Source organism: Pleurodeles waltl, chromosome 2_2 (genome assembly GCF_031143425.1).
Source record: "Pleurodeles waltl isolate 20211129_DDA chromosome 2_2, aPleWal1.hap1.20221129, whole genome shotgun sequence".
NCBI classification, from domain to species: domain Eukaryota; kingdom Metazoa; phylum Chordata; class Amphibia; order Caudata; family Salamandridae; genus Pleurodeles; species Pleurodeles waltl.
The window spans coordinates 593,724,900-593,737,728 of NC_090439.1; the positions used below are offsets into that span (position 1 = coordinate 593,724,900).

Genomic DNA, 12,829 nt, shown 5'->3' on the forward strand with positions numbered 1-12,829 from the left:
AGCACAGCTGCGACCGGGGGCCAGGAAACACTTTCAGGAAGGCCTCGTAAGAAAGGGGAGTGTCTCCCCTTTCTTACGAGGCCTTCCCGAACGTGGAAAAGGCCGTTTTCCCCATCAAAGCAGGAAGCGGCCGCAAGAAACGTCCACACTTTCAGGAAGGCCTCGTAAGAAAGGGGAGTGTCTCCCCTTTCTTACGAGGCCTTCCCGAACGTGGAAAAGGCCGTTTTCCCCATCAAAGCAGGAAGCGGCCGCAAGAAACGTCAGCGCGCCTCGCGGCGCGCTGACGTCACAAAGGGGCGGGTGGGGGGCGGGGGGAGACACGGTAGCTTCCGTGTCTCCCGGGGGGAGTAAAAAAATAAAAAATAAATCCTCGGGTGCGATGCATCCGAGGATTTATTAATGCCCTTCCTGGTGTCAGCCACTGGTCGTAACCCGCACCAGGGAGGGTGTGTGGGCGTCGGCCAGTGGCCGACACCCGCATCAAAGCGGTTAATCTGCTGTGTACATCCGCAGGTTGGCTCAGGACTTCAGGATCCTATGTCTGGTGTCCTCCTGGTGCCCCAGCCTTGGGGACCCCTCTGTTGCTTCTGGATACTTTAATACATCACTTTCCGCTGATACCTTCTTCACAACCTAAATTAAGGAGAGGATGGGTGGGACAACTGCGCGCTGTCCACCAGTCCAGCTGCCACGATGCAAAAAGAGAAGGCCAAGCCTTCCTGGGGGGGCGCTTATGTAGCCCCCAACCGGCATGCGGCAGCTGGAACTGGCCGGCGGCTGAAGCAGCCAAAACATTCCAAACCCTAGACCTCCGCCCCCACACCTCGCGAGGCGTGGGGGCGGAAGTAACAGGCCAGCCCATCGCACAACTAGTGCGAAGGGGTTCTTGGGTCTCGGCGGCCCTGTTTCCTAAGGGGCCGCGCTCCACCATCTTGTGTGGCGCTTTTCCCTAGAATCCGGAGACTGTCAGCAAGCCCTCACCCCAACACCAGCTATACGCAGACCGACAAACTTATTTGTTGGAAGAAGTTTTATTACAAATTTTTCATGATATTTTACCACACATATCTAAACCATAAATCACTTCAAGTAAACTTCAGTCATATTTACAAAACATAAATCACATCCATACAATATATTCGGTAACTATAAATCATTTACTTATGACAGGATCCCTTCCTGTCCTGAACCACTATTGGACCACACAAGTGAACCGTACCTCACCTGTATCCCTAGGAGGGGCTTTTGCCCTGACTACACTGTTCCTTGTCCACACGCTCAGGGTTCCGCCCCCCCCTCCAAACACCAATCTGCCTAGGGGTGTAACGGGGCGGCCAGGAGAGGGAGCCCCATGGCCCCCCCAGCGATCTGGGCTCCCTAACCCTTAATCTGGTGTGTACATCCGCAGGTTGGCTCAGGATTTCAGGATCCTATCTCTGGTGTTCTCCCGGTGCCCCAGCCATGGGGACCCCTCAGTTGCTTCTGGTTACTTTAATACCTCACTTTCTGCCATGAGGGCGGCCAGGGTCCCAAAGGTCCTTTGCCCTCCCCACCCGCAAACAGGCTGCGAGCGAAAACCACATGTCGGAAATAAACTGGTCAGTACCAGCGTCAGACAAGTGCACCATATCCTTGTGAAACATGCTAGGGCCCTTCAAAAGTCTGTGCGGAATGTTCCATAATAGCCCCAGGCCAGGGCATAGTATGGCCATTTCTGCATTGAGTCGACGCACCGAGACATTGATTTTTCTTTATTTAATTCCTGGGCCCCACTTGCGGCGAGGCACCATGTGAGACCAAGCAATGGCCGTGTTGGGGTATTGTTTGCTAACTTTGTGATTTCCAGAAATATCGTTTCTCTCAGTGCCTTGCGGCCCATGTGCACCAAATCATTGCCTCCTATGTGAATAATGATGAGATACGTGAACTGGAGTCCCTCGAATCCTCTGGCCAATGCGACGAGCTGTTGAAGCTGTGCGATTCCTATTCCTCCAACCCCGCACCATTGGAAAGCCACGCCTTGGCCCGCCGCCGTATATGGCTCACGGAGCTGTTGCACCCGGTAGGCCGCCTGTCGAACAAACAAATTCCCCAAGACCCATACCACATGTGGTACCATAGAACTGAAATGAAAGAAAAATTGCTTGAGGAGACCATACTTAAGTAACCAGCTTAAAGAGGAAGTATTGCTTAGACCAATTCAGGCCTGATGTACCGTTTATAACAATTAGATGACCGGCGACCAATGTACTTCACCTCGGTCACTGGCAACCCAGCGCTGGCAGCTAACGTAGCTGCCCCAATCCGGAATGAATGGGGGGAGTATCCCAGTGGGTCCACACTGCCGTCCGCTGGTCCAGCCGCCACGATGCAAGAAGAGAAGGCCGAGCCTTCCTGGGGGGGCCCTTATGTAGCCCCCCACCGGCATGCGGCGGCTGGAATCGGCCGGCGGCTGATGCAGCCGAAACGTTCCAAATCCTAGACTTCCACCCCCACACATCGCGAGGCGTGGGGGTGGAAGTAACAGCCCAGCCCATCGCACAACAAGTGCGAAGGGGTTCTTGGGCCTCGGCGGCCCCGTTTCCCAAGGGGCCACGCCCCCCCATCTTGGGGGGCACTTTTCCCTTGCTTCTGTGGGGGTACCTTAGAATTGCAGATTGCAACTGAGTGCAACGGCTACTTATGAAAAGAAACATTTGCATGATTGTCACAACAAGCGTTCTCACACTGAGTTAAAGATCTTTCCATGATGGGAAAATGTCTGTAAGTCTTCTGCATATCCCCAGCAGGATGTGGCGAGGAAGTAAGGGCGAAGGCCAGACTTCTCCTCATAGGAGGCCATTAAACCATGAAGCTGCTCTGGCAGGCCGGGGCTTCGAAAATCCTTGAGATTCATCTGACATACAGCTTTCACCTCAAAGCTATGGTTTTCATAAATCTGAAAAATATTCCAATTTCACCTGTTCTGGGAGGTCGTGGTTCTGCCATTTGTCTTGAGAGTTGCCTACACTGAAGGGTTTTGCAGTAAAGTGCTATAAAGTATCTATCATGTCTCCTGCTTTCACAAGACTTTGACTTCAAAGCAATAGTTTCCAGCTTTCTGTGTTAATTAAGAGCAGATCAGAGTTAGGTTCATTTTTCCCATTCAGAGGGTCCTCCAACTCATAGGGACAATGTTATGTTTAGGTCTGGGTACGCAGTTTTTCATTTTTTTTTTACTACTCGACCTATATAGACTGTGGGTCTAAAAAACTGAAAACAGCCTTCTCTGTTTCTTTCTTGAACAAATGGTGGCAACCCTACTTGAAGGTATGAGAAGAAACTATCAAATAGGCTGTTTGACAGGACTCTGGCACTTTAAATTCTACTTTAAATCCTGTGAAGTTCAGCCACATAACTTGCTGTTCAAGATCATGGCACTTTGACTTTCAAGCAGCCACGTGCCATGTGCTGCACATCCAGCCAGCCCTCCCCAAACGAATAAAACCATGCGGGCCAGAGCCCCTTGATCCATGCTTATAATGGGTAGCAGCAGAATTACAAGTTCCCAGAATGTAAAGTACGTATGGGAAAGCAGAATGAACAGAATAAAAGACGGCAAAAGGACTTGCTTAGGGAAGAATCTTTGCACTAGGAGAGAAAAGACACAACGTACTCAAAAAGACTTTGAGATCCAAAATCGGCAACCTCTCCCCTAACCCCCTTAAGGGGTAATTCTAAAAAACGATGAATAAGTCCGCCTCTCTAAACCCTCATCATTACTGCAAAAGCTAATACTGGTAACTAACCACGTGGCATGAGAAGCCCATAGAATGTGGAGATATTTAAAGTAATTTTTCTGATAGTAGGCCTTAGTGGGCGAATGACCACACAATTTACAATAGACTTTGAGAATCCTAACATAAAGCAGACCAGAGACTTTAAGAATATCCCTCTTCTGTATAAGCTGAGGAACCTATCACTCGAAGTGTCAGGAACACCCTGCTTTAACAAGGGCCACCCTCATCTTCACAGAAATAAGGAGTAAATTAAAAAGAACCATGCATAAGGGCAGCATATGGTCTCATGTTGTCCTCACAGAGGAATCATGAGGTAAATTTGTACAAGAAGTGATGGGAACAGCTTGATAGAAAAGCAGAATCCTGATAGAGGTGCCAGATATAGAAGGAGTCCCAGGTAAGAGGTCTGATATAAATATTTACGGGGCAATGCGAAAGGCTAAAATCAAAGTGACTAGCACTCACGTAAAGTAAGGACAGTGAGGAGACAATGAGGTAAAGTGGTAATGAAGTCTTTGATTGGGCAGTGGGCCAATGGCTCTCCATCTCTCTGTACTGAAGTCTGTACTGAGCTCTTGGAAATGGTATCCATTTTGCAGTTTAATTACTAAGGTGAAAGAGTGCTTGCTGTGCATTGATATTTTGCTTTATGTAAAGTACTTATTTTCTTCTTCAGTTCTTCTGCCCATCAGGATCCCCGGGCGGCCTACCTGAAGTCATCGGCTTCCTGAATGGTGCTTCGATTCCACACATTTTCAATGTAAAGACCTTTTTTGGGACGTTTGTATCCTGTGTGCTGGCGGTGGCGTCAGGACTCTTCTGCGGACCCGAAGGGCCTATGATCCACTTGGGGTAAGGAGCAGTGTGGTGGATTCAATTATCTGTAGAATGACCAAAAATGGAAATCAGTGAGGCTATGGGTTACTTAAACCTTTATGTTTCTGATCACCTGAAAACAGCATCTATTCTTTGGAATTAACCATGAAAGGTTGGTTGAAGAATTTCGAAAAAATACACATAATAATTATTTCAGATGAAGCTCTGAGCACCTTTCTTGATATTATAAATGCAAGTGCATTATAAGTTCAGAAATGTGTATATGGTGAAAGTTTTGATGCTTGTGCGGATGAGTAGTGGGTCATAGATGTGGCACTTGATTAGAGCTGTTGGAACTTAAGTTAGGGGTGGAAAAAGGCTTAATTGTTGCCCTTGAAATTAGGTTTAGTTGGCAAACTTGACACTTCATCTTACTTCTGCCGTAAGTTTTTACGCACATTTTTCTTTCCGACAAAAGGTTGCCGAAAAAATTGGTAAAATAATTCTGGAACTAAAATTGTGTTTTTGCTGAGCTTTTTCTCCACAAAACCTACTTTGGACTGACATTGTCTACTTGTGGTTTTCGCATTGCAAATTTAGTTAGTTCTTCAAGGTTTTACGAAACTCTTAACGAAGCTGAGGAGGAGGAGGAGTTCTTTTTTTATCGTCTTTCAGAGTATGACACAGCATAGCATGGTAACAGATGGTTTAGAACTTTTCAGGTTCATTTCATTCATATTGCTATTCTTCTGCATTCCAGCGCTCATCCTCTCACCATAAAATGTCCTCTGCATAATGTTCCGAACTTGTAAGTCATTGCCTATGTTCTACCATGAGCTTATTAATTTTAAACATTAGAAGAGCACATCTGTTGCTTAAGTTTTGGTATCTGTGTATTAAGTTTTATTTGGTGGTGCTCATCGCATTGCATCATCAAGGTTACTTCCGGGTGCTGTATAATCTATGTTACAAATCCATTCCAGTATTCTTCAACACTGTATTTTATTTGAAAGCTCTTGTGAATAGCTCTGTTTTTAGGAGTTTCCTGAATCGCACGGTCGTTGTGTTTTCCTCGAACGGCGGAAGTCGATGTTTTTCATAGCTTTAGGCCTTGGTCTCTCTAAAATGTACTTCTGTTTTTCGGTCTTTTTAATATTCGTCTAGCAATTCGGTGTTTAATGGACGTTCCTGTGTGGGATGCACAAGGGGAATGTACTCTACAGGTACCCCAAGCTTTTCTTCCAATATGATTTGAGTACAATACATGGACTTTTTTAATGTTTCACTTTTCCACCAGAAGCAGGTGTAGTCAGGGCACGTCTTGAAAATCAGAAGTGGGAGGACTAACCAAGTTAGCTAGTATGCAAGTTACATCATGGCACATGATATCACGGCGTGTGACATCACACTTGGCATTACAACCAATGACATCACAGGAAGTGGCATCAGATCATAACACCTCAGACATATGTTTAGCAGTTCTACCACGGCTATATTTGAGAGCATACAAAGATTTACCAAGTGATAATTTGCATTGGGGTTGTGGCAAAAAAGTTACACAACACCAACACAAAATCTGGGCATCAACTTATTCATTTATTTTATAAAAAACTGTGCCACAAGGAGAAATGTGTCAGTAAACCATTTCTGCTTATGGTTGCAAAGTCTGCATTTTAAACTATTTTATGAGGTTAATGCATCTGCTACAGAGGTATTTGTGTGCTCAGTAAATCTCAGGGAATAATAATATTGGTAAAATAATTCTGGAAGTTATCACATTTGTTGGAGAGATGTGTGTTTTTCTGGTCCAAGTTTTGACTCCAAGCAGCATGAGGGATACTATGTCTCCTGCAAAGCATATCATGTAGCACGCAGATGCCAGATTTTTTTTGTATGTAGATAGGTGTGTGGGTTACTGTTTTTAACACAAAGATCCTTTTGTAACTTGCAGTTCACATCTTGTGATCCTTTTAATATAGCACAGGCAACTATGAAGGACATGTGTGTAGGAAAGTACCATCTTGCCTGGCATGTTACCCCCATTTTTCACTGTATATATGTTGTTTTAGTTGTATGTGTCACTGGGACCCTGGTAACCCAGGGCCCCAGTGCTCATAAGTGTGCCTGAATGTGTTACCTGTGTAGTGACTAACTGTCTCACTGAGGCTCTGCTAATCAGAACCTCAGTGGTTATGCTCTCTCATTTCTTTCCAAATTGTCACTAACAGGCTAGTGACCATTTTTACCAATTTACATTGGCTTACTGGAACACCCTTATAATTCCCTAGTATATGGTACTGAGGTACCCAGGGTATTGGGGTTCCAGGAGATCCCTATGGGCTTCAGCATTTCTTTTGCCACCCATAGGGAGCTCTGACAATTCTTACACAGGCCTGCCACTGCAGCCTGAGTGAAATAACGTCCACGTTATTTCACAGCCATTTTACACTGCACTTAAGTAACTTATAAGTCACCTATATGTCTAACCTTTACCTGGTAAAGGTTAGGTGCAAAGTTACTTAGTGTGAGGGCACCCTGGCACTAGCCAAGGTGCCCCCACATTGTTCAGAGCCAATTCACTGAACTTTGTGAGTGCGGGGACACCATTACACGCGTGCACTACATATAGGTCACTACCTATATGTAGCTTCACCATGGTAACTCCGAATATGGCCATGTAGCATGTCTATGATCATGGAATTGCCCCCTCTATGCCGTCCTGGCATAGTTGGCACCATCCCATGATCCCAGTGGTCTGTAGCACAGACCCTGGTACTGCCAAACTGCCCTTCCTGGGGTTTCACTGCAGCTGCTGCTGCTGCCAACCCCTCAGACAGGCATCTGCCCTCCTGGGGTCCAGCCAGGCCTGGCCCAGGATGGCAGAACAAAGAACTTCCTCTGAGAGAGGGTGTGACACCCTCTCCCTTTGGAAAATGGTGTGAAGGCAGGGGAGGAGTAGCCTCCCCCAGCCTCTGGAAATGCTTTGTTGGGCACAGATGTGCCCAATTCTGCATAAGCCAGTCTACACCGGTTCAGGGACCCCTTAGCCCCTGCTCTGGCGCGAAACTGGACAAAGGAAAGGGGAGTGACCACTCCCCTGACCTGCACCTCCCCTGGGAGGTGTCCAGAGCTCCTCCAGTGTGCTCCAGACCTCTGCCATCTTGGAAACAGAGGTGCTGCTGGCACACTGGACTGCTCTGAGTGGCCAGTGCCACCAGGTGACGTCAGAGACTCCTGCTGATAGGCTCCTTCAGGTGTTAGTAGCCTTTCCTCTCTCCTAGGTAGCCAAACCCTCTTTTCTGGCTATTTAGGGTCTCTGTCTCTGGGGAAACTTTAGATAACGAATGCATGAGCTCAGCCGAGTTCCTCTGCATCTCTCTCTTCACCTTCTGATAAGGAAACGACCGCTGACCGCGCTGGAAGCCTGCAAACCTGCAACATAGTAGCAAAGACGACTACTGCAACTCTGTAACGCTGATCCTGCCGCCTTCTCGACTGTTTTCCTGCTTGTGCATGCTGTGGGGGTAGCCTGCCTCCTCTCTGCACCAGAAGCTCTGAAGAAATCTCCCGTGGGTCGACGGAATCTTCCCCCTGCAACCGCAGGCACCAAAAAGCTGCATTACCGGTCCCTTGGGTCTCCTCTCAGCACGACGAGCGAGGTCCCTCGAATCCAGCGATGCTGTCCAAGTGACCCTCACAGTCCAGTGACTCTTCAGCCCAAGTTTGGTGGAGGTAAGTCCTTGCCTCACCTCGCTGGGCTGCATTGCTGGGAACTGCGACTTTGCAGCTACTCCGGCCCATGTGCACTTCCGGCGGAAATCCTTTGTGCACAGCCAAGCCTGGATCCACGGCACTCTAACCTGCATTGCACGACTTTCTAAGTTGGTCTCCGGCGACGTGGGACTCCTTTGTGCAACTTCGGCGAGCACCGTTTCACGCATCCTCGTAGTGCCTGTTTCTGGCACTTCTCCGGGTGCTACCTGCTTCAGTGAGGGCTCTTTGTCTTGCTCGACGTCCCCTCTCTCTGCAGGTCCAATTTGCGACCTCCTGGTCCCTCCTGGGCCCCAGCAGCGTCCAAAAACGCCAAACGCACGATTTGCGTGTAGCAAGGCTTGTTGGCGTCCTTCCGGCGGGAAAACACTTCTGCACGACTCTCCAAGGCGAGAGGGATCCGTCCACCAAAGGGAAAGTCTCTAGCCCTTTTTGTTCCTGCAGAAACCTCAGCTTCTTCTGTCCAGTCGAAGCTTCTTTGCACCCGCAGCTGGCATTTCCTGGGCATCTGCCCATCTACGACTTGCTTGTGACTTTTGGACTTGGTCCCCTTGTTCCACAGGTACCCTAGATTGGAAATCCACAGTTGTTGCATTGCTGGTTTGTGTCTTTCCTGCATTATTCCTCTAACACAACTCTTTTGTCCTTAGGGGAACTTTAGTGCACTTTGCACTCACTTTTCAGGGTCTTGGGGAGGGTTATTTTTCTAACTCTCACTATTTTCTAATAGTCCCAGCGACCCTCTACAAGGTCACATAGGTTTGGGGTCCATTCGTGGTTCGCATTCCACTTTTGGAGTATATGGTTTGTGTTGCCCCTATCCCTATGTTTCCCCATTGCATCCTATTGTAACTATACATTGTTTGCACTGTTTTCTAAGACTATACTGCATATTTTTGCTATTGTGTATATATATCTTGTGTATATTTCCTATCCTCTCACTGAGGGTACACTCTAAGATACTTTGGCATATTGTCATAAAAATAAAGTACCTTTATTTTTAGTATAACTGTGTATTGTGTTTTCTTATGATATTGTGCATATGACACTAAGTGGTACTGTAGTAGCTTCACACGTCTCCTAGTTCAGCCTAAGCTGCTCTGCTAAGCTACCATTATCTATCAGCCTAAGCTGCTAGACACCATATACACTAATCAGGGATAACTGGGCCTGGTGCAAGGTGCAAGTACCCCTTGGTACTCACTACAAGCCAGTCCAGCCTCCTACATTGGTTGTGCAGTGGTGGGATAAGTGCTTGAGACTACTTACCACTCTTGTCATTGTACTTTTCATAAGAGAAAAATATACAAAACAAGGTCAGTGTATATACACATAGCCAAAAAGTTTTGCATTTCCTCTTTTCACTCTTTTCTAAGTGCTGAAAAGTACTCCTAAACTTTCAAAAAGTTCTTAAAAGTTTAAAAAGTTTTTTTTCTGTCTTTCCAAAAAGTTCTAAAAACTTTTGTCTCTTTCTCTATCACTTTAACTCTCTCTAAAAAATGTCTGGCACAGGCCAAAGTGTTGATCTGTCCAAACTTGCATATGACAACCTTAGCTGGAAGAGAGCAAGGAGTCTCTGTATAGAGAGAGGTTTGAGTGTAGGGAAGAATCCTGCCTTGGAACTGTTAATTAACATGCTTAGAGAACAGGATAAGGCCAGAGGTGGCCCATCTGTTGAAAAAGTACCTAATAGTTCCCAATCTGATTCAGGGACTCCCCCAGGAAAAGATTCAGCAAAGAAACTTTCTAGCCTGCCCATTACTAGACAATCTAGCATAGATGGTAATGATGATGAGCCACACCAAACAAATAGTGTTGTCTCACATCATAGCAAAAGCATTTACTCTCACCATACTGGTAGTAATGTTTCTGTAAACCAAGCTGTTAAGTTGGCTTCTGTAAGGGACAGGTCTCCTTCTGTTCATTCCCATCATAGCTCTGTTTCTAGAAATGTCCCTCCCACCAACCCTGATGACAGAATGTTAGAGAGGGAACTCAATAAGTTGAGGGTGGAACAAACCAGACTGAAGCTTAAAAAGCAACAGCTGGATTTGGATAGACAGTCTTTTGAATTAGAGAAGGAAAGACAGAAGTTGGGTTTAGATACCCATGGTGGCAGCATCAGTATTCCCCATAGTCATCCTGCAAAAGAGCATGATTCCAGGAATCTGCACAAGATAGTTCCCCCTTATAAGGAGGGGGATGACATTAACAAGTGGTTTGCTGCACTTGAGAGGGCCTGTGTTGTACAGGATGTCCCTCAAAGGCAGTGGGCTGCTATCCTATGGCTATCATTTAGTGGAAAAGGTAGGGATAGGCTCCTTACAGTGAAAGAAAATGATGCCAATAATTTCCAAGTTCTTAAGAATGCACTCCTGGATGGTTATGGCTTAACCACTTAACAGTACAGGATAAAGTTCAGAGAGACCAAAAAGGAGTCTTCACAAGACTGGGTTGATTTCATTGACCATTCAGTGAAGGCCTTGGAGGGGTGGTTACATGGCAGTAAAGTTACTGATTATGACAGCCTGTATAACTTGATCCTGAGAGAGCATATTCTTAATAATTGTGTGTTTGATTTGTTGCACCAGTACTTGGTGGACTCTGATCTGACCTCTCCCCAAGAATTGGGAAAGAAGGCAGACAAATGGGTCAGAACAAGAGTGAACAGAAAAGTTCATACAGGGGGTGACAAAGATGGCAACAAAAAGAAGGATGGTAAGTCTTCTGACAAGGGTGGGGACAAATCTAAAAATGAGTCTTCATCAGGCCCACAAAAACACTCTGGTGGGGGTGGTGGGTCCAAATCCTCCTTTAATCAGAACAAGGAAAAGAAACCATGGTGGTATTTATGTAAAATAAAAGGCCATTGGACAACAGATCCCAGTTGTCCAAAGAAAGGCACCACAGCTCCTACCACTACAACCCCTACTGCTACACCTAGTGTCCCTACTAATAGCAGTGGTGGTGGGAGCAAACCTACTAATAGCCAATACAAGGGAGTAGCTGGGCTCACTTTTGGTAATTTAGTTGGGGTTGGTCTGATTAGGGAGACCACAGAGGCTACTTTAGTCTCTGAAGGGGCTATTGATTTAGCCACTTTGGTTGCTTGCCCCCATAACTTGGAGAAGTACAAGCAACTAACCCTAATAAATGGTGTTGAGGTCCAGGCCTACAGGGACACAGGTGCCAGTGTCACAATGGTGATTGAGAAACTGGTGCACCCTGAACAACACATACTTGGACACCAGTACCAAGTAACCGATGCTCACAACATCACACAAAGCCACCCCATGGCTGTTGTAAATCTCAACTGGGGGGGGGGGTAACTGGTCCAAAGAAGGTTGTGGTAGCTTCAGATTTACCTGTAGACTGTCTATTAGGGAATGATTTGGAGACATCAGCTTGGTCAGATGTGGAGTTGGAGGCCCATGCAGCAATGCTGGGCATCCCAGGGCATATTTTTGCTTTGACAAGGGCTCAGGCCAAAAAGCAAAAAGGACAGGGAAGCTTGGATCCTGGAACAATGGACCAAGTGCTCCCTAAAGCTAGGGCTAGTAGAAACAAACCACTTCCTACTATCCCTCCCTCTACAGTGGATTCTAATTCTGAGGAAGAAGAATTCCCTCCCTGTGCAGAACCTACACCAGAGGAGCTGGAAGCAGACACTGCTGAGCTTTTGGGTGAAGGGGGGCCTGCCAGGGAGGAGCTGAGTGTGGCACAGCAAACCTGTCCCACATTAGAGGGTCTCAGACAGCAAGCTGTCAAACAGACTAATGGGGATGTCAGTGACTCTCACAGAGTTTACTGGGAGGACAACCTCTTGTACACTGAGCATAGGGATCCTAAACCTGGAGCTGCCAGGAGATTAGTGATTCCTCAGGAGTACAGAAAGTTCCTCCTAACACTGGCACATGACATTCCCTTAGCTGGGCACCTGGGTCAAATGAAAACTTGGGACAGATTGGTACCATTGTTTCATTGGCCTAGGATGTCTGAGGACACAAAGGAATTTTGTAAGTCCTGTGAAACCTGTCAAGCCAGTGGCAAGACAGGTGGCACTCCAAAGGCACCCCTTATCCCACTGCCTGTGGTTGGGGTTCCCTTTGAAAGGGTAGGGGTTGACATAGTTGGCCCCCTTGACCCTCCTACTGCTTCAGGCAATAGGTTTATCTTAGTGGTAGTGGACCATGCCACAAGATATCCTGAAGCTATTCCTTTAAGGACCACTACAGCTCCTGCAGTGGCAAAGGCCCTCCTGGGAATATTTTCCAGGGTGGGCTTCCCAAAGGAAGTAGTATCAGACAGAGGAAGCAATTTCATGTCTGCATACTTAAAGGCCATGTGGAAGGAGTGTGGTGTAACGTACAAGTTCACAACACCCTATCATCCACAAACAAATGGACTGGTGGAGAGATTTAATAAAACTCTCAAAGGCATGATTATGGGTCTCCCTGAAAAAC

General features: G+C 46.8%; 1 protein-coding gene across 1 annotated transcript in view; it reads left to right on the plus strand.

The window, feature by feature from the left end:
* Nucleotides 1-12,829, plus strand: part of LOC138282493 (chloride channel protein C-like) — an 858,631-nt gene that overhangs the window by 169,308 nt on the left and 676,494 nt on the right. Inside the window, exon 4 of the mRNA XM_069220139.1 lies at nt 4,456-4,631. Within this exon, the coding sequence (XP_069076240.1) occupies nt 4,456-4,631 (176 nt within the window). The remainder of the gene's footprint in view (nt 1-4,455; nt 4,632-12,829) is intronic.